This window comes from Pseudorca crassidens, chromosome 5 (genome assembly GCF_039906515.1).
Source record: "Pseudorca crassidens isolate mPseCra1 chromosome 5, mPseCra1.hap1, whole genome shotgun sequence".
Taxonomy (NCBI): Eukaryota; Metazoa; Chordata; class Mammalia; order Artiodactyla; family Delphinidae; genus Pseudorca; species Pseudorca crassidens.
In genome coordinates, this window is record NC_090300.1 from 133,625,890 (window position 1) to 133,648,882 (window position 22,993).

Consider the following 22,993-nt stretch of genomic DNA (forward strand, 5'->3'; position numbering starts at 1 on the left):
ATCTAAAGTCACAGAGCATACATCTAAAATCATAGAGTATCTACCACCTTAAATTCATGTGGGTGCATATGTCCAGAATATCTAGCACATTTCATTTGCATGAGAATATATTATCAAGAATGTACACTTGCAGCACGGTTCAAAATGGCAAACAGTAACAATTGACATGACCATTAGTGAGGGAAATGGTAAGCAAACTGATATAATGATACTAAACAGCAGTTATGTTGAATGAGAAAGCAAATTACAAAAGAGCACTTGTGATAGGCTATCATAAACTTTTAAAAAGCTGCCATATATTATTTATGGATGTAAACACATGGTAAAGTATAAAATCTTAAGTAGAAAGGAGTCACACCAACTTCAGAATAGTGGGTTAGCTCTATGGAGGGAAGGAGGAGATGGCCTCAGGGAAGAGTACAAAAGAGTAACATTTTATTTCTTTAAAAATCAGAAGCATATATGGCAAAATAGTTTATGAAGAGTACAAGGGCATTTATATTATTATTATTATGTATATTTGAAGTATTTTGCAATTAAAAAGAATTTTAATGGGCACATATGGTATAACAGTCAAATAATAACATTAAGTATTCACACCACAAAAACTTGTCAAGTAATAATATTAATTATTTTAAGCCACAGAACTTATGTACATACATTACAGCATGTGATAAATATGAGTTAAAAATAAATTCTAAAATTTGCAATTTACATTAGGGTTTTAAATTAATAATTTTCCTAATGAGCTTTGAATCTCATGCAATTTTAAAATGTCCTTATGCTAGAATTTTAAGGGATGCTCTCGAGTTAACAAAGATATATAAATAAACTTTAATTAATGTGATATTCTGAATTTCAGTCTTATTTTGGAAAGCTTTTTCTTTAGCATATAAACAATAACAAGCTTTACATTTATATTTACAAGTCTCAAAGAAATGTGCTAAGAGTCCTAAGTATGAAGAGTAGGTATCCCACTTAATTATACTGTTTCACCAAGAACCTGATGCCCTAAATAATAATGTGGAAAAACAATGCTCCATTATTCCCTTTTCTTTTCTACTTGGGGTTTGGGTCAGAAATCAAGATGCACCAATCCTGGAAAAGTTATAAACAAAGTCTTACTATAAAACAATTTTTAAAGGAAAAGTGTGTAATTTTCACAGAGGAGTAACACAATCCTTTGGGTTTACCATGTCAGAGAGAGACACAGAAAAAGAGAGAATATTTTAAGAAAGGGGTTAAGAAGAGGTAGTAGCATTTTGCTATCTGTACTTCACTTACTGACTCCTTGAGCCTCAAGACTATAAGATAATAAATACTACAGAGAAAAATTTAGGAGACAGACAAAACTGGGCCGGACACTGCGTCTACAAATACAACTCGAGATCTTTAACTCACACGTAATACTTCACTCTCCACTACGATACTCTGACCACATTCATACTATTTCAATAATAACCATTTTACCCAGTTGATGGTAAGCAGTAATTTTATTTAACATGAGTTGCTTTTTGCCAATTAAACATTTGCAACAGAGATGATTAGCTGATTCTTCAAGTAACCTTGCTAGTAAAGATGCTAATATTTCCCATGTGATGGAAGACTGCAATAAAATTATTCCAAGTTCCAAACTTCCACACTTTTATATTTTGGGCACGATTTTTAAGGGCAATAGTGCTGTGGCAAAAGGCAGGTTTTCACCTACCCCATTTCAGCCTGTTAAACTGAATTTTACTTGGTATTAAAATTCTTAACTTGTACTTCGGAAGGCTAGAAAAAATCACCTCCCCGCAACTCTCTAACTTAGTGTAACTTTGACCCGTAAGAATAGCAAAATTTGCTTACAAAATTGAAAGGCTCCTACTACATTTTTATATTTTTTGTTTTTTCCACCACTTAAGTTTCAGAAATAACTCATTTATTTCTTTGCTCTTGATAGAGGAATAACTACCACTCTGCTTCACGAATAAAATAATCTAACTCCTGTTTCTCTCAAATTCTCACCCTCTGGAGACTCATTCCAACTGAGTACTAAATTCACTGACAAGTCTGCAATTCAAATTTCACTAGTACAAGGAAATTCTTCTTCTACAGTAAAAGGTCCGTGTTGTGAATTTAATTTTCTGAATTTCATAACCCTTTACAAATGGAGGCACCTTAAAGTTCAGTTTATATTCTTTTATATAGGATTTCAGAGCATGCTTTAAATAGCTTAAGATAAGCTATATTAATAGCTTAATGTCATTTATCATTAAAATAATCTATAAATATCAGAATACTAATTAATTTTGTTGTCATAACTAATAAATAAGTCTTAAAATATCTGTAAATGTAAATCAACCCTCTCAATTCATTTACCTCACTCAGACTGTTCTAGAACATAGATCAACAAACTGAATGGGTTTATCAGTATAATACAGTTGTAGAACGCTTTCACAAATTCCAGTTCTGTAATTTAGGGTTTTTCCCTGTTTATTTTTAAATGTACAAAGAGATTAAACTATTAATATAAATATTTTCTCTCCAGTATGTAATATTCTTATGTAAAAGAAAAGGTTTCCGAACATTTACAAAGCAATCTAAAGGTAAGTAAACCTGATTTTAGGATCATTACATTAACCAAAATAATTTTCCAGAGAAGGTCCTATTTGAAAGAATGCTCACTGGCCTTCTCACATCAACACTTCAAGATGAATCCAAATCCACTGCCTTTGCTTGATTTACTTCAGGGATCAATTCCAATGGGGAAAAGAAAAAAATCTCAGAAAAAGGTCTCACGACAGAGAGGACAAGTGGATTTGTTGCTAGACGTAAACCATTTGTACTGAAAAAGAAAAGCGTATTTAAATGTTAAAAACTTTTAAAATTGCCATTTTACATACACATCTAAAGTTACCTTCAAATGATAAAGACAAGGGAGAATACTGAAATGTTTGCTCCCCTCCGCTCATCCCCAAAATCAACACAACTCAGTATTCCTTCCAAAGGCCACACTGTGACGCTTTCCACCTAGGCTCATGCACACAACCACGAAGATGTGTGAGGAAGACCTCCTGTGAAGGAACTGAACATAGGGTGGCTTTCTTTCCAATACGCTGTTTAAAAAGAGCAAAAAGCTCTGATGCCAGATGGCTCTCAGTTCCAATATTTTCAGTCTCCTTTACGGTGTAGATCTTACAAGACCATCTATTTTTTGAGTGCCGAGAGCTATTTTAGAAACATCCACTTATTAAAGGGCTTTGATGCCACCAGTCTCAGTAAATTACTAACTATCTTTCACAAATTTTGAAAAATCATTTTTAATATGTCTCCCATTAACCACAATTAAGAGTTTAACATCTACTGTTTTCCAAGGTTAGATATCATATATATATATTATATATAAGATATAAATAAGTTAATTTCTCTTTAGCTTACCAAGCAGGCTGAATGGAACTTTTTCTTGCATGTTCTACAGGCTTTTTTGGGAAGAGAATAGTTGAAACCATGAATGACTGAGAAACAAATCATACAATCTTCAACACCCTCAAAACGTTTGTCTACATTATTTTTCCATAATGCTAAGCCTTCCATAATACTGCCATTCTGTTAACAAGAAAAATAGATAAATAAAGTCAATACACACTGAAGACCACCAGTATTATTTTTATTCAGTTTCACAAATTTTAAAGTTGTATTATAATTTGGAGAGAAGAGAATCTGCTTGGCTATATTCACGATTCTAAGTTTTAAGAATACTCGTTTTTAAAATGACCTCCCAGGTTTTAGGAACCAGATGTAATTTTTCTACATTAAAGGCAGACTTGAAAGAAAGGTTCCTGCCCCAATTTTCAAGTTTTATAGTCTTAGCTTATTGTTTGATGAAACTTTTTAAATAATTAAATCATTTGGATCAGCTCTCCTAACTTTTAACTAAAAATGATGAAATTAACTATCTCACCTACTCAAATGCTGATTTGTTCCAGCTCTACAATATTGGTGAATATACTTGTTTTAAAATAATTTTTCTTTACTGTAGAATGTTTGAGATACATGACAATGTGCAAACAAAACTAGAAACTTACAATTTGTTTAAAAGGCAAAGGTCTTTGAAAGTACTGGGATTTCTCTAACCACAGAAGGACAGTTGAAATGTTAAAGTAAAGTAGCTCAGAAGACATTCATCTGTCCCATGTCTCACAAAATGATTCCCTCTCAAACTTTAATACCATGCATTGTTCTGTATCATCTACAATGTCAATGAAGTGAAGTCAATTCTTCTCAAACACCAGAAGAGAAAAAGCTGTAGAGTCTGAAAAATTAAAACAGCTTGGCAGGGGACCTCCCTGGTGGCACAGTGGTTAAGAATCCACCTGCCAATGCAGGGGACATGGGTTTGATCCCTGGTCTGGGAAGATCCCACATGCCGCAGAGCAGCTAAGCCCGTGTGCCACAACTACTGAGCCCATGTGCCACAAATACTGAGCCCATGTGCCACAAACTATGGAAGCCTGCATGCTCTAGGGCCCACGTGCTGCAACTACTGAAGCCCACGCACCTAGAGCCCGTGCTCCGAAACAAGAGAAGCCACCACAATGAGAAGCCCGCGCACCACAACAAAGAATAGAGCCCACTCACTGCAACTAGAGAAAGCTCGTGCGCAGCAAGGAAGACCCAAAGCAGCGGGAAAAAAACAAAAAAACCCCCACCAGCTTGGCAGATTCAAATCATTTAGGCATGTATCTGTTTATCTAACAAAATACAGTATCTATTTCTACTTAAGCAGAAGAGATATATTTTTGTTTTATTGCCCTTTCAAATAGTAAATCAGCAATCTTTCTCTAGTTTAGAAAGCCAAATGTGTACACAGACACTTACTTGATGGGTAAGGTAAGTGCTTAGCTGCAGCATCCAGTTTCGCCACTGCTGAACAGCTACTCCAACTCTTTTCCCACTTTCTACTGTTATTGAACCCAATGGATAATTTGAAGGCAGCTGTATTATAAGTTCAATAACTATATCTTCAATAGTATAAGTGGCCATGACTTCTCGAGTAGTAGCTCGAGCTTTAACCTGCAACACATGGAAGGTAATATTTTTTTTGCCAAATTTCTTTTCTTCCCTTTCATTCAAAAACCATCTTGACAGGTTGACTGCTAGCAGCCAGTCCTCATTCAAACAAAACACAGGTAAACAGTGTTCACTTATCTGACATGAGATGTTTAATAAATAGGTTCAAATACCTGAAATGTTTTATAGTGATGTTATGACATTCAAAGATGTTTCAAAAAGAAATGCACTACTCATTAAAAAGTATGTTTTAGTATATTAGGCTTGTCACATCATAGTTTTTGCATAGACCAATAACAGAATGGGTTATTATTATTCTTTCTTTTCCAAAGCTAACATATCAAATATCACTCTATTTAGATGTTTTTCAAGTCTTTCTCTACCACAGAATTCTCCTGAGCTTTAGAGCCAACCAGCAACTGCCAGAATATTTATACCTGATCTTGATTTTCTTACTAGCATTGCAAACTCAACATAAAACACAAATTATCATCCTTTAAAGATTTATTCCTCTGGCTTTCCTATTTCCACGCTAAAAACCGTAGCATCTTCTTAAAATTCTCCTTCTACCACATTCCAGATATTAACTAGTTGCAAGTTTGGATAAATCACCATAAAATTTCTCACATCCCCTCCCCCTTTAAGGACTATTCTCACTGATACTGCCTTCCCTGGGCCCTCCTCATAATGTCTACACATTACAAGTCTCCCTAACTATTCACCTGAACCCAAGCTCCATGCCAACAGCCCATGTTATAAGACTTCAGTCACAGAAATTTCACAGATTATAACTCTGACAGTGTCACTGCCCCGAAAGCAAAATTTCAGAGAATTCCCTGGTGGTCCAGTGGTTAGGACTCCACACTTTCACTGTTGAGGGCACGGGTTCAATCCCTGGTTAGGGAACTAAGGTCCATAAGTCACGCGACACAGACAGAAAAAAAAAAGAAAAAAAAAGAAAAGAAAAATTTCAGTGGCTACATAGGCCCAAATATTTTAGACTGTTACTTGAGGCCTTTCCCAGTATGTCCCCAATTCATCATAGAAGCAGTTTGTTCTCTATTTACCTTCATGAATCCTACTCCATATGAATACTGGGCTATTCATCATTTCTTAGGCCATCACAGAAATTACATTCCCATCTTCAAGCTTTTTGCTTTTACCACACTGTTTTCTCTATATTAAATGCTTTTCCCCATAAGAAAATCCTGCCTATCTCAAAGTAAAATTCCTCCATAAAGTCTCACCTAATCCCCTCAGCCAGATGAACTTTTCCCACTCTGACCGCAGAGCATTATTCCTCTTAATGTGCCACTTTCCAGTTTCCAATGCAAAAAAACCATTATCAGTATCGCTCTTTTCCCTTTATTAGACTGTATGTTATTACAGGACAGGAATCTGACCCTTCTAAACTGTTCATTTTGCAGGTGACTGGCACACAGTGCCTGGCATCTGTAAGCATTCCAATATATATTTTGAATTAACTAATGAATGTCCAAGAACTATTTGGTGGGGGTAAATAAAATTATAACATCATTTTAACCTATGCATTGAGATCTGATATCCAATAATCCGAAAATAAAGTGGACAATTTCTGTAAATTCTGAACCAAGAGTTACAATTGTGATGATACTCACTACAACAGATAGACATAACCAATACTGAAACAACTTTTCTAGAAAAAATCCAAGACAATACTAACCGTCATGCCATTAAATAGCTGTGTACTTGTTTGCACAGAAGATATTTCTTGAAAAGAAAGAACACTGCTAACATACTTGCTTGTAAATCTATCTACAATATTGAAAACACGCTTCTCACTACTATTCCACCACAGCCTAACCATGGCGGGCAAGTCTTTTAATGTCATGTGATAGACTGAACAAGCCAAATGTGGAATATGGTATGGAAGAGTTGAGGTATCTGAGGAAAAAACAAATTCTTAGTTAGTAACATATATTTCTTACATAGAATAACAGACTAATATTAGTATTTTCTTAGAAAATCATTTTCAATTCCTTAACACTAGTGCTCATAAAACAAACATACCAAAGAAACCAGAACTCGAGTATTAGCTTTTTCTCACACATTCAAAATGAACAATTAGAATTGTAAAAATAATGAAAATCCTGAATGACACTGAAAAATCTGCTTAGAAATAGCACTCTTTATTTCACACGAAAGATCACAAATACAGTGAAACACACACACTTCAAAGAGGAGGAAGAATTATAAAGATTCTTTTTCTTATAAATTATGAAAAAGAGTCTGGCCTCCTTTACTTTTCCCAGAGCTCACTGATGTGTTATGCAAAAGTTCTAGAATCCCACCTCAGTACTCACAAGACAAAGTCCCCTCCTCAGATCTCCAAGGCATTTAAAAAATTCCTATTCTCAGGAAATCACTTAGAACACTGCGGCCCAGCTAGATGCATGCATGTCTATTCCTTCAGCTAAAATGTGAGCTCCCGGAGTGAAAAATAAATTTTACTTATCTTTGTTTCCCCAACTGAAGACTATTTATTTACAGGCCTACAAAACATATTGCGTAACAAATACTTGTTTACTTAGTAAAAGATAATAGTCTCAACAAAGTAAACTTCAAAAATTAATTAAATTCTTAACAACCTTATGCACAAAATCTAATTATATGTCCTATTTAGAGAAATATGGAAAACCTGGCACTTCAACACTCTCATAGCCAGGACACACATCTGGGATTATTCTCCATGCCCTCAGGATAACCTGATCTGAACCTAGTCTCTAAGAAAGAACACAAACACACATCATACTGACCTCTAATACCCAACTGGAGTTCTTCTGTAAAGAATGTTTTAGGGTCCTTATTGGAGAGCTCAACAGCTGTCTCTGCAAAGGTCGGATTTTCTGGCATAAGCCTGAACAGGTGATAGAGCAATTTATTCAAGCTTTTTGTTTTTCGAAGGTACATTGAATACAGAGCTCGAAGCTGGTGGAGAGTAAACAATTTTTGTTAGGAAACCCAATTAAATGAAGAAAATCAGTAGATATGAACAAACTAACATGTAACAGACTGTACAAGAACACAATACAAAAATGAATTCATTTGAACACTGAGAATGACATGGAAGAGTCCTATAAAATATATGCCACAGTTTTACTTTCCAGTTGTGTCATTTGAAGGCACTGCTCCCGCTTCTCATAAACTAGCAGAAGTTTTCACTATCCCCTCATTATCAGACATATGCCTCTAACATCTTTCTCAAACTGTCTCCCTGTTGATAAGTTCACATCCACTTGGAGTCTCTGAGCTGAGAAAAATCTATTCACCATTCCCCAGAGACGATTTGCTCACTCTCCTCCCAAATCTTCCACAAGTTCCTTCCGCAACATAATCCCTAATCTTTCAAAATTCTGTTTAAAACGAATCCCATTTTTATGGCTGACCTCATGCTATATCAAACATTTCAGCATCCCTTTATGACAGCACAAACTAGTATTTCAAAATGTCTTGGGGTCTTCTCATTAGTTGTTTTATAAATCAGGACATTTCACAAAAAATATGGATTCTTTTTCTGGTTTCTTTTTAAAAAAACAGGAAAATTTGGCACCGTTGGGTGTACTATAGGTATCTATGTGAGACATGTGCTTTAGACTTGTTCCTCAGTAATGTAGTTTTCATTCATTAACATTTACCTTGTAGCTCTTCGGTATTTGTACCCGTTTTAAAATTATTTCTTACACTATGTTTCTTCATAGTACAAATATACCATTTTCTGAACACTATGAATGGTCAAATACAAAGATCAAGCCATAGTATTTGGAACTGATTCTTAAAAAAATGATCAAAGAACCTTTACAATGAAGAAATCTGGAGGACACTACCTTTACCAAGTAACCAAACTTAACATCACCAATAAAAGGACAGATGACATTCTGTGCTCCTGAGGTGAGGCACTGAGAATACATCACCACTGTGCAGTAAATACTCTTGATGAAAAGCAACCAGAATCTAATGTTGAGGAAACTGCCAGACAAATCCAAACTGGAAGACAGTCTACAAAATAACTGATCCGGTGAATGACACCAAAGAAAAGTAGAGGAATTATAAGCTAAAGAAATATGACAGACAAATGCAAACATGACCCTTGATTGAAACCTCAATATAGAAGGAAATAAAACTATAAAGGACATCTGACAACTGGGAAAATTTAAATACAAATTAGATAATATTACTGCATTGAAATCAAATTTGAGTGTCATATTTATATTACATTTATGTTGAAACATGTCTTGTTCTTAGGAGACACATGTTTAAATACTTTTGGTAAAGCATCATGATGTCTGCTGTCCACCTTCTCTGTAAATCCGAATATTTTTCAAAATAAAAAGTTGGAAGCAAAGTAGAATTTCTTAAAAAACTTAATACATATAGCATTGGGCTTTTAAAAACACATGTCTATTACCCAGCAATCACACTCTTAGGTATACAACGCAAGAGAAATGAGAAATATATGTACACCAAAAAAATTTATGCACAAATGCTCACAGCAGCTTTATTCACAATAGGCAAAAAGTGGAAACAACCTAAATGCCCACTGGATGACTGGATAAACAAAATGTGGTATAGTCATACAACGCAATATTATTTAAGCATAAAAGGTAATGCCATACCGATACATGCTATACTACGAATGAATCTTGAAAACATTATGCCATATGAAATAAGCCAGACACAAAAGGCCACATATGTGAAAGGTCCACAGTAGGCAAATCCATAGAGACAGAAAATAGATTAGTGGTTGCCAGTGGCTGGGGAGTTTGAAAGGAAATGGGAAGTGACTGCAGATAGGTAAGGGATTTTTTTGGGGGGTGGAAGGATGTTGAAACTATTCTAAATTTAGATAGTGGTGATAGGTGCACAATTCTGTGAATACACTAGAAACACCAAGCTGTACACTTTAAATAAATTTGATGATATGTGAAATATATCTCAACAAAACTATAAAAAACATACATACAGGTGCGTGCACATGCGCGTGCGTGCACACACACACACCTTTGCTTCTAATGCAATCTGATTCACTAGTTTTAAGAAGAACGTTAAAAACAACTCAGATTAAGGACCAAAGTTTTTTAAAATTTTTCGGTTTGTTTTAAGGATTCCTCTAATTAGTGTTATTTACTGGGTTATGCTGGTTTATCTGTTGACAGCTCAGTTCAATTTCTAGGCTCAGTAAATGCTGCTGTAATGCTTTGTGCCCCCTCCCCCTCCCCCACTCTGGCCTAATGGGAAAGATGAGGCATGACCAGATTCCTAATTTCTGAATATACGATAACGAGAACGAAATTCTTACACATAAAAACTTCAATTTGCTGTAGTTTTTTAGAGACCAATAATATTTTAAGAAACAAATTTAAAAGCTTAACAAGGAGCTCTTGAAATACATCATACAGCGAATTAAAATTAGCTCAAATCACAAACATAAGTGGTAGGACTGAAAAGAAATAAAATAATTTGAACATCTAGATCAGTGCTGCCTCTGTGATTTGATTTTCCCCTTAAAAAAATGCAAAAGTGCTTATGTTTCTATATTTATACCAAGGTATGGGTTATTAGCAACATAAATTATAACTTAAGGATTCTAAAAAATTACATTGGAAATGAATGCCAAGATGTTTAGTCACACCTTAAATATGTAATAATTAAGTCTTTTTGTATTAACCTGTCAAAGAAGCCACCTACTTTATTAAACTAATTCAATCAATGTGTTAATCTTTTTAAAAGTGGGAATCTGTCAAAAGAATTTTTAAAAATGGAGTAGATTTCTCCAACTTCCTTCTTAAACATGAGACAACAGAGACACCTAGTGCCTGCTAAAATAATTTGGTCAAAATAATTACAATAGGATATTTTCTATATTTAGCAATAATAGTCTGAATTATATAAGGTAATATTTCACAGATCTTTCTCTGAACACTGATTTTCAAGTAAGGCAATTTCCAATGATGTAGTAATTGACATCTCCACAAGAGTCAGAAGTTGACCAAAGGAAAAAGAATAGCAAGATCCGATTCTTTTGAAACTCTTTACTGTGGTAGCACAAAATTAAATTATAGAAATCTGGTTTCCTGCAATAAAAGGACTTGGTGGCTACATTCAGTTAGAAAAAAAAAATTAATCTAAGCACATTCCAGAGATTAATTACTTTTGCAAAAAAACTGTGTGTGTGTGTGTGTGCGTGTGCGTGTGTGTGTGTGTGTAAAAACCTGTAGGAGGATGAGGAAGCAGAGAGAGAAATAAATTTAGCAGAATGTCTGAAATTAGCCAGATAAGATTAGATTAAAATGTGAGGCATTTCCCCTTTTTTTCCAAAAGGAGGGGAAGAAAAGGGTTTAGGACAGTAACAGAGAAATACATATAGGACAGAACTGCCAAAAGTCGTCTCATTTTATTTACCTGAGATGCAGCAGCTTTGAAGAAAGTAAGTATTAATTTCCAAGTGAGGAGGTATCCCAGAACATAGCAGAAGTCTTCACTCAGTGGCTTAATAGTAACTATCTGTCCAACAGGAATACATCCCAAAACATTTTCTAGTAAGTCTTCTTGAGTGCTAAGAAGAGACATCAGTGCTGCTGGTGGTGACCTAAGAATCAATGATTAAGCACCACAATTTTCTTCATAACTTGTCCCTTAACAAATTGACAGCACGTACGAATTTCAAGCATTTAAAAAAAAATCTTTATTTTCCAAAAAACATTTTAAGTCCCCCTTTATAGATTCAGTTTTGACCCCTAATTCACATAGAGGCAGTTACAGAATTTGAAAGACATAAAGTATTATATAAATATATACCTACATTTCCATATTTATAAATATAAAAAAATAAAAATATAATTTTTATATTTATAAATATATAAAATATGCTATAAAATATGAACTCTAGAAGTTAGCACTTAAAGGAAAGACCCTTTTAGAAAACATATATTTCAACCTTCTGTTTTATAGATGAAAAAAAAAATCAGATACCCAGAGAAGCTAAATTATTAGTCTGAAGTCCCTTGGCTAGTCAGGGGAATGATTAGGGCTAACAAATTCTATCAGGTCCTTTATCATCCTATAAAGGGTAAAAAGATCATAAGACTCTATGTTTCTTCAATGAAGTAAATTTTAACATTCACATTAATTCATGACAATGTGAAGTAATTTTCTTCTTTACGGAAGTACTGCACTCATTAACACTTACAGATGAGCTTACAAGATTCTCAAAAAGTGAAATACTTGCGTGCATCTCCTGTCAAACTCTCTTCTCTCTGACATTCTAGCTTGGTTCTCTCCTTTCACCTCTGTGATCTTTCTTCCCTTGTGGCTTCCTACTACCAGTCCATAAACAAGTCTTCTTTAAGCTTCTACCCTTAAGTTTTTACCTTCAATACCACCATCTCATGTACCAACCCTTTTCCATTCCATACCAACCGTCACTAGATTTTACAAACAACAGCTCTCCACTTTCTACACTAACCTCCATGCACTGCTACGACTTCTGGCATGGCGTCCCCCTCTGCTTGCTTCTTTGTACAGTTTAGGCTTTATACTGTTGCCAGAATCAGCTGGTAGTATCCCATCTTCTACCAAACAATGCCCCGACTCCTAGAAAATGTCATTTTGAAGGCCCTTCATTACCCTTCCAGCTTCATCTTCCACTCTACCCCTCCTTGCCTACTCCACACATATTCATTTATACTTTTATTCAAAAAATGAGCACTATTTATGACTGTTTTAGGCCAAAAAACCTGGGTCTGTGCATACAGTCAGGAACAAGAGACAAAAATGTCTGCCTGCACAGAGCTTATATTCCAGTGGAAGAAGATCTAGACAATTAAAAAATACGTTAAATGGCAACTACTCAATATTCCCCAAGCATTTCCTGAACACTCATGCCTCAATGCCTTTGCACATGGTGTTCACACAACTTTTCCCTGCCCTACTAAAGTGCTCCCTAATCTGAAATGTCCAGCATAAATGTCTCTTCCTCACGAGAATGTCTTCTCTTCCTGGCACAGCAGTTGTGTCCCTCTAACATCCTTTTCCTTAGCACTTGTCATACACTGTCTTCTATTATAGGGTAATATCATCTAAATTAGATTATAAACTCTTTAAGAAAAATACTGTTTACCTAACACTGTATTCTCCCCTCAATGTTTAATTAATACTTTGCACAAAGGGGTGCACAATGGATTTTTGAATTGATATACTCTTTCCACAGCTCCCATGTGGCCAAAGACAGTTTTACTAAACAGTAGCAAACTGAAAATGATTTAGGAACAATTAAGAAGAGAGAGTAACTATCTCTTTGGGTGAACTCTAAATTTCATTTGTATCTCACAGATAAACTTACAAGATCTGAAGGAACATATACTCTAAATTTAGAGCTTTTGTATTGCCTCAGTCTTCTAAAGTCATTATGATGGATTATGAGAATTTAATAAAGCAAACTACAGATGGTCCCCAACTTACGATGGTTTGACTTACATTTTTTCAACTTTGCAATAGTGTGAAAGCAATAAGCAATCAATAGAAACCATACTAAGAATTTTGGTCATTTCCCAGGCTGGCGATATGCAGTACACTACTCTCTTATGATGCTGGGCAGTGGTGGCGAACTGCAGCTCCCAGTCAGCCACGCGATCACACGGGTTAACAACCAATACGCTCACAACCATTCTTACCCGCTTTTCACTTTCTGTATCCAATAAATTACATGAGATATTTAACACTTTATAAGATGGCTCTGTGTTAGATGATTTTTTTTTTTTTTTGGCTGCCTTGGGTCTTCGTTGCTGCGTGCGGGCTTTCTCTAGTTGCAGTGAGCGGGGGACACTCTTCGATGCGGTGCGCAGGTTTCTCACTGCAGTGGCTTCTCTCGTGGAGCACGGGCTCTAGGCGCGCGGGCTTCAGCAGTTGTGGCGCACGGGCTTAGTTGCTCCGCGGCATGTGGGATCTTCCAGGACGAGGGCTTGAATCCGTGTCCCCTGCATTGGCAGGTGGGTTCTTAACCACTGCGCCACCAGGGAAGTCCCCGTGTTAGATGATTGTGCCCAACTGTGGGCTCATGTAAAGTGTTCTGAGGCTGAGTAGGTGAGGTTAAGCTGGTGTTCGGTAGGTTAGGGGTGTCAAATGAATTTTTTAAGATTAATTAATCAATTAATTTATTTTCGGCTGTGTTGGGTCTTCGTTGCTGCGCGTGGGCTTCCTCTAGTTGCGGCAAGTGGGGGCTACTCTTTGCTGCGGTGCGTGGGCTTCTCATTGCGGTGGCTTCTCTTGTTGGGGAGCACGGGCTCCAGGCACACGGGCTCTGTAGTTGTGACTCACGGGCTCTAGAGCGCAGGCTCAGTAATTGTGGTGCACGGGCTTAGTTGCTCCACGGCATGTGGGATCTTCCCGGACCAGGGCTGGAACCCGTGTCCCCTGCATTGGCAGGCAGATCCTTAACCACTGCACCACCAGGGAAGCCCTCAAATACATTTTTGACTCAACACAATTTTCAACTTACAATGACTTTATTGGGATATAACCCCGTAAGTCAAAGAAGCTTTGTATTAAAAAAAACTTACAAGGCTGGTTCTTCTTCTTCATCTCCATATGACTTTAGATTATCCTGATCATATTGTGGGAATTCAGGCATCAATCTGGAAGTTAGAATATTTAAATTATATTAAATGGTTCATTGTTAAATCATGCTTAAAAGCAAAAAGACCAATACTTATTCTGTAATGAGTATTTTTACTGAGTTTTTTCTGAAATAACCCATTATGGCCAGGACTATCTAAATGTAAACTGTGCATGGAGAACAGTGACCTAAAAGATCAAAAACTTGGCATCCCTGTTATTGAAATGCATAGTCAAGCTTACTCTGTTGTTGTTTTAACTGTGACTTTTTTTAATGACTAAAAGTTAAAGCTAAATATATATTCCATTTTTTTAGAACACCACGACACTGATTCAATTGAAAGAATTCTTACTTGTATAGCATGTGATAAATAGCAATTTGCACAGGCCGAGCTCTGTAAAGGAGTAATGGGGCTAATGTATTTAACAAAGTTTGGAGATACTCTGGCAAGTTTGTTTTTTGGCCAGCAACCAATCTTGCAGGGAGTTTTTGACTCAATAGCTGATCCTTTGGGATATAAGTTAATGTTTCACACATGGGCTTCAGCATTGCATTCTGAAATGATGTTTCAGATGTATCTTTGCTTTCTCCTGATGACAAAAAGGAAAGAAATATTCATACCCCAAAACAAAGTGAGTAATACAGCTTGACCCATTCACAGACAACCAAATGTTACTTAAGAAAATGAAATAAAAACTTGACAAACATTAAAGCAGTCCTAACTAGAAACATGAACTGAATATATATTTCAGATAATCTCAACTATTTAATGACTTCTATTATCTCATCCTTAAAAAAAAAAAAGACATGTGAGTTAAAAAAATCTATTCTTTTTATCTGAATTAGTATTATTTTAATTTTCAATGGTCTTCGGCTGTCTTGCCATTTTTCAATTCTTGTCTGTAAAGCAGAAGCATATACGATGCTTCTGAGATGCCAAGCTTTCTCTCTGGCTCTTTTACTATTTTGTACTGTGTGACTTAAACATCCAGAGTTGTTTTTTTTTTTTTTTTAACTTTTCAACAAGTCATTTTCAATGAATCTCACTATTATTCCCTTTTTCACTTGCCTGTAACAGTCACCAAAAGAGGTAAAAGCAAACTGTGGATGCCTGGAGAAAAAAATTCTTTCCATTCACTGATTAGATTTACAGGAAGACTGCCAGTGGTATCCAGAGTTGTGGAATCAAAAAAAGCACTGAGTTCACAGGTCAAATCACAGCTGACACAGGCAAACAGTTGTACAAGTGGAACAGAATACAATGTCTGATTCTCATTTGTTGTCTGAAGAAACAAAAATTAAATAAGTAAGCAGACTTCTAGAATACTACAAATCAAGGCAATAAAGAAAAGTCCCTTTCATTTCTCTAAACTTGAAAAGAAGCAGGTGAAATGCATAGTCTCAGAAGACATTTATATATTTTACATCAAAATAACTTCGTTTCAAAACTAAATATTAGGAATTATCGGTAGAATCAATCCATTTATTCTAAAATGTTTTTTATTTCTAAAACTATGAAAGAAAATATTATCAATTACCATTTACCAAGTTGAGTACATTAAAAGCACATTTATAATCTTCTCAGGATCCCTATAGGAGCCCTAGTAATTGGGTATTGTTAAACTATTCTAAAATAAGGAAACTGAGGCTCAACTAGGTAAACTTTAATACTCTAAGCCACACAGCTGACAGCAGGCAAAGCAGAGATTCAGACAAATTCAACTCTGACTGACTTGCTATGTGACAGCCCATAAGTATTACACATCTGGTTGCTTTGGGTCATAAAAAGAACACTAATTCCCTCTGAATTTGCTTAATCTTTAATGCATTACTCTGGCAATACTGAAACAGTACATTTTAAGAATAATTTAATTAGAACCAAAAGACCTAAAAACTTGTCATGAAAAGATAAAACCTTAATGGGCTGTACTGCAAATATTATACCAGGATGAGCTAACGGAGAGAACATTTTAAAAGCAATTAGCAGATTTGTTACTGAATGATTTTGTCAGACATTAAACCTCAATCATTTTACTGATCTGTCAAGTAGTAGCTGGTGTGGAACATATCTATAAAGTGTTTAAACATTTGCAAAGGAGCTAACTACAATCATTACTTGAAGGAGATTAGCGAATAGTTCTGGTACACAGATATGCACGAAGACCCAGTAGCTGTGATGACCCAGCAGGTTAATTTACCTCCAACCAAGCCAACATGGAGCACATGATGAAGTCCCATTCACTCTCTGCCAAAGGAGATGAGCAGTATTTCAGAAATAGGGAAAGGAACCGGATTATTTCTATATTTACACCGAGTATCTCTGGACTTACTTCTGACAGATTACTGTGATAAAGACAAAAACAAAACAAAACACTGAAGAATTATATAGACATTCAATTGGAAACATTTAAATCTCATATATTTACAATAGACTGACTGAAATGTCTACCATCTTATTGCTCTACAAAACTGTGACTATAAGATACATAATCTCAGTCCACATCATAAATAGAGGGAAAAAAACTGTATAAAGTATTACCTACCAACTGAAAAGAAAAATATCTTCATGATCTTTCTTCCAGGTTATCAGAATTTTTAATATACCATGTAATAGCTCTCCATCATCTATGCTTTTGGTTTGCAGACAAGAATTGAAAATGGCGAGATGTCCAAAACCTCCTAAAGCAAAATAAAAAATTAAAAATGTTTTAAATTGTATTGCTACTATAAAAAAGAAAGTCTACTTTGAGATAGGTTAAAAACTTTCTTCAGAAGTGTCCAGGTTAAGAACCCTGAAAATTAGGGCTGACATGAAAGAGTCAACAAATGAGCTTATAAACTCCACAGGGCAGGGACCCTGTCTCCACACCCAGTGCAGAAAAGAAAGTGTGGAGGGGAAGCTGGGAAGAAAGTAAATGATACTGTGCATTAAACTAACCTATGCTACTTTTTTGTTTTCTTAAGTATAGTACTTATTCAGCATACCTACCTCTCAAAAAACAAACAAACCCTAGATAGAGTGCTAAGTTAAATAAAGTTGGAAGATAGAACATCCTATTTCGTAATTCATACATTCACTCAGTAAGCATCTGCTATGTCTGGAAAGTTCTTAAGGGTTCCCTACTCTTTAGTATCCCTGGTTGCTCCTTATCCTTCAACTCTCAGCTTAAATACTGCCTCCACACTGAAATTCCCAAGTATACAAAGTATGCACCTCCTCATTTCTCTAATATCCCTTATTTGTTGCCTTTATAGCACTAATGTTTACTTGTTTGTTTATTTATTTATTTTGGGGGGAGGAGCTCTACTTTTTTATTATTAAAATTAATAATGTTATATTAGTTTCAGGTATACAACATAGCTTTTCTGATATTTTTATACATTATAAAATGATCACCACTGCAGTAAGACCAGTTACCATCCATCACCATACAAGGTTGTTAAAATATTATTGACCTTATTCCCTAGCTGTACATGTTTACTTATTTATTATCTTAATTAGAAAGTAAGCTCCGTGAAAGCAGGAACCTTGTCTGTTTTACTTACCACTAGCCTATGTCCCCCTAGCATGATGCTTGAGATCCAGAGACATTTATTTTGACTGACTAAATGAAGAAGAACAAATAAATGAGTGAATACAAGGTACACTGTTAGATGCTGGGGAGAGAAAGCTGAACAAAATCCAGTCTCTGAAGGGACTCATCTAGCAGTATTGGCAGACTTAAAAACAAATTAGAATATAATATGGACACAAACTGAGAGCCCAGAACAGGAAATCAGATTTGAGTCAGAAGAGGCTTCCTAAAGTTGGTGTGTGAACTGGGATTTATCAAAAGATCAAAGTCTGCAAGCCTAGAAAAGGGACACTCCAAGGAATGCTAAGGCACAAAGTTGTAAGAAAGTATAGTGTTCAAAATTCATGAGAATTTAGCGTGGTCAGGGTCCAGGATGGAAGCAAAAGAGGTAAAACCGGAGAAATCAGTTGCAGTAAGATTGTAAAATGTCTTATAGGCCAAACTAAGGACTTAGGTTTTTATCCTGCAGGTAAATGGGAACCAAGGAAAAAAGCAAAAATTAATTAATTAATAACAACGTAATCTTCCTTTAAAGGCTGAGGAAGAATTTTTTTAAAAAATCTTCCTGACAAAATAGAAGAGGCTCAAGTTCAATCAGAAACAACTGATTTTCTAATAACTGAAAAGCATTTCTTAGCTAATTCTGTTTTGTCACTTTGGCTGGAAGAGCAAAATTGACTGTCAAATCTTAAAAACATTCCCCTTCCTGTTGGCCTCTGCACAGCTGGGCACCTCTGGTCTGTGCGAACAGCACATAATTGTGTGGCACCGCGGTCCTGTCTCCGGCCCCTTCCCCCTCTCTGCCATCCTTCAGTTATAACCCGTGCTGGAGAAATAACCTACACCTCCATCAGGTAATCCTCTCTTCCATGCACAATAAGTTCAACTGTATCCCTGTTCCAGAACTGCAAATCCCAACCTAATCCCACAGTTTAACTACATAAGGGAGCTCAACGGTAAAGCTTAATGCCACAAAAGTTTATTTTTGACACCGGCTGGCCCTTTGTGCTATCAAGGCAATTATGTTTCATTATGTTCTTTGATGGACATATTCTTCTTCCACTATTTCAAACTTTCCCTACCCTTCTTAAAATCTACAATCCAGTTTTTACTTATTAAATGACCTAAAGAGACATGAAGCCATGAAGTTCCCAACCCCCTCTATACCTACATGTGCGTCCATCCTACACCTCTCCTTATCTTGTCTCCACCTATACGTGGTTGGTATCTTCTAACTGCTCTAGATCCAGCCCTACATGCCCTCCCCTCTCACCTTCTCAGTGGGAGCTATCATCAGTTATTCCGTCTCTATTTTCTATTCCCCCTCCGTCCCCACAACATGTATTTCCCCTTTGACCTTGTGTTCATCTCCAGCTTTCACCTCTTTCAACGTCCCTTTCTGCCAAACACGCAGAACAGACTATCTGCTCCCATTTTCTCACCACTATTCATTCCAACAATGCCAAAGCCAATGGCTGAACTGTGGCATTTAACGGGTGATGAATATTACCTAAAACTCTGCTTTTGCTTATCTTTTTTTATCTTTAGTCCTTATTCTCAAATGTGCCTCCATCCACATACCTATTAAATCTATGTACTGGTGTTCCCTTGATGTTCTTTTCACTCTTCACTCTCCCTAAACAAGCTCATACTCATTTACAGGTTATACTATCACCTACATGACATGAACTTTGAAAGCAGTATTTCCATCCAGCCAATAGTCTATTGCTTACTGACAATCTCCATTTTAGTATTTATTCCAAAGACCCCTTAACCTAATGTGTCTGAAACTCAACATTAGCTCCCTGTATACTCCTTCCCCATGCTCCTTCCAATACTCAAGTCTCCTATAGGGTTTCCTATAAGGCCTAAAGGTACTTCCATATACCCAATCCAGAAATATAATCACAGAACCCCATCAATTCTACTTCCTGCATCTTTCATTTCCATCTCTTTTCCATCTGTGCCTTGATTCAAGCTCTCTTATCTCTCATCATGATTATTCCCATAGCTCTCTACCTAGTCTTCTGCCCCTAATCTCTCTTCTCTCACATTCACCCTTCACACAGTTGTCAAAATAATCTTTCTAACGTAAATGTGATAGTCTTACTACCTTCCTATCTAACTTGGGCCAATAGCTCCTTACCTCCTACCACTTAAAGTCCAAACTCCATAACTGACAAAACTAGGCCTTTATGATCTGTTCTTCAAAAATCCATATTCTTGTGAACCCTAACAGCTCTGTCCCCAACTTTCTACCTTAAATGCCAACCAAAATGAACTATCTACATTCTCCTATGTTTTTGTGTACCTGGAATACCTTTCCCAGTCGTGTCCATACGGAAAACTATCTTTCATCACTCCGTTGAAATATTTCTCTTTGTGAAATAGCCAGAACACCTCAAAGCAAAGTGGAAAACTCCTTTTCTGCACTTCCACACATATGACATCTTTTTGCTACGTCAGTTATCATACAACTTTATGTCTACCTTCTCTACAAAAGGAACTGCCACATAGCCAGGGTCAGTAAGTGCTTGTTAAATTAATAAGCAAATGAACTAATAGAGTACAGAATGTCCGAAAAGTTTAAAACATAACAAAAGCTGTTCCCTCTTTTGCCTTTGTAAGTTCAATCACTGGTTGACTAGGGAGAGATGACGCACAGCTAAAATAAGCTATACATGGAAAAGAAATGATTAGAGGATATCTGTGGTTATGAATCTTCCCGTAAGGCAGCAGCATTTCTGACCTGCAAAATGGTAACAGCCACTCTCCAGTGACACTCGTCCTACTGAGTCAACTTGTTATATAGCAAAAGTATAAACTAGGAAAAAAATTAACTATAATTCATCTCTGCTAGATTTGGATTTAGATATTAAGAAACACTTCTTTCATCTCAAGCAATAATTAGTGAAATATTTATTACCAAGCAACTAACCATTAATACTGCAAACATCTTCCTTGGTCCAGGCCAAAAGGGCAGGTATACATTGAGCAATGAATTCTTTCTTGTCTTCTTTTGACAAAAATGGACAGAGACTTTGAATGGTATGCATATTACCTTCTGTTAGTGGAAAAAAACTGTTTAAAGAACAAAAAAAAGGTATGAATTATATTTATCCTAAATAGTTATTTCAGAAAATTCTTCTTATTCAGACTATTCAGAAAGACTAGTATTTCCACTATATAAAATAATTGTAGAGAAAAAAAAGAAACTAGGAAAGAGACTGACACTTGCTGAGTCTGGATGACGAACTGTGGATAATTATTTTTTGCTGCTTCTTTCTCTTTTTCACATGTTTCTAATTTTTAAAATAACTTTCACCATGTATAATTTTTTTAAATTATACATGATTATGCTCTCTTTAAGAGTCTACTGATTCAATTTAAAGAGTACCAGTTGCATGTTGTTTGTATGAACTGATATTCATATATGTGCATATATAGTTGGGTTTTATTTACCTAAGTTTTGTATTATTTGCCACTTATATACTTTGTAGATTGTTTTTTATATCTTTATTGGAGTATAATTGTTTTACAACGTTGTGTTAGTTTCTGTTGTACAACTAAGTGAATCAGCTATATATATACATATATCCCCATATCCCCTCCCTCTTGAGCCTCCCTCCCATCCTCCCTGGACCAGGGAAGTCCATTCTTTCCACTTTAAAGCTATATAACTAGATTAAAAACAAAACCAGGGACTTCCCTGGTGGCGCAGTGATTAAAGATCTGCCTGCCAATGCAGGGGACACGGGTTCGAGCCCGGGTCCGGGAAGATCCCACGTGCCGCGGAGCAACTAAGCCGGTGCAACACAGCTACTGAGCCTGCGCTCTAGAGCCCGTGAGCCACAACTACAGAGCCCGCGTGCCACAACTACTGAAGCCCGAGTGCCTAGAGCCCGTGTTCTGCAAAAAGAGAAGCCACTGCAATGAGAAGCCTGCGCACCGCAAGGAAGAGTAGCCCCCGCTCACAGCAACTACGGAAAGCCCATGCGCAGCAATGAAGACCCAACGCAGCCAAAAATAAATTAAAAAAGAAACCCCCCAATATTCCACACTATCATAATTTAACTATTTCCCTGTTAGTGGACATTTAGGTTTTTCCCCCCAAATTTTTGCTCTTACAAATAATGCTGTAATAACTGTCTTCGAGCAGATACTATTCTGCATATGTGCAAATACCTCTTCAGGCTAGATTCCTGGAAGTAGAATTGCAAAATCAAAGGATTTGAGTGTATTATATTTTGATAATTTCAAGTTGCTTTTCAAAAAAGCATAATCAATTTACATTTTCACTAAAAATGTACAAGCTTGGTTTGCTACACACTTAATGACTCTTTTTAATTCCTGGCAATACGGTAGATAAAATGTACTACTTTTAATTTGTATTTCTTTCGTATTTCACATTTCATAAATGAATTATCTTTGCCTATTTCACCTATGAATTACCTGTTCAAGTCCTAGACACATTCTTCAATTTGAATAGTTTTATTAATAGAAGCTATTTATATATTATGAATATTAATTCTTTATTAATTTGCAAGTGTTTTCTTCCATTTTGCGACCTGCCCTTTAACCTTTGCTTACTGTACTTTTATCATACAGAAGTTTTCTTTTTAAATTGTGGTAAAGTACACATTATGTAAAATTTACCATATTAAAGTGTACAGTTCAGCAGTGTTATGTTCATTCACATGGTTGTGCAACCAATCCC

The 22,993-nt window shown here is 36.0% G+C and overlaps 1 protein-coding gene across 2 annotated transcripts in view; it reads right to left on the reverse strand.

Annotated features, from left to right (window-relative positions):
* Positions 1 to 418: 418 nt before the first annotated feature.
* LTN1 (listerin E3 ubiquitin protein ligase 1) overlaps positions 419 to 22,993 on the reverse strand; it is a 65,930-nt gene continuing 43,355 nt past the window's right edge. For both annotated transcript variants that reach the window (XM_067739278.1, XM_067739277.1), the window contains exons 19-30: positions 21,215 to 21,357; positions 17,245 to 17,380; positions 16,900 to 17,044; positions 15,771 to 15,984; positions 15,054 to 15,291; positions 14,646 to 14,720; positions 11,491 to 11,677; positions 7,848 to 8,019; positions 6,755 to 6,975; positions 4,861 to 5,055; positions 3,421 to 3,588; positions 419 to 2,827 (exon numbers count right to left, since the gene is read on the reverse strand). In XM_067739278.1, coding sequence (XP_067595379.1) covers positions 2,765 to 2,827; positions 3,421 to 3,588; positions 4,861 to 5,055; positions 6,755 to 6,975; positions 7,848 to 8,019; positions 11,491 to 11,677; positions 14,646 to 14,720; positions 15,054 to 15,291; positions 15,771 to 15,984; positions 16,900 to 17,044; positions 17,245 to 17,380; positions 21,215 to 21,357 — 1,957 coding nt within the window. In that variant the 3' untranslated portion in view covers positions 419 to 2,764. The remainder of the gene's footprint in view (positions 2,828 to 3,420; positions 3,589 to 4,860; positions 5,056 to 6,754; positions 6,976 to 7,847; positions 8,020 to 11,490; positions 11,678 to 14,645; positions 14,721 to 15,053; positions 15,292 to 15,770; positions 15,985 to 16,899; positions 17,045 to 17,244; positions 17,381 to 21,214; positions 21,358 to 22,993) is intronic.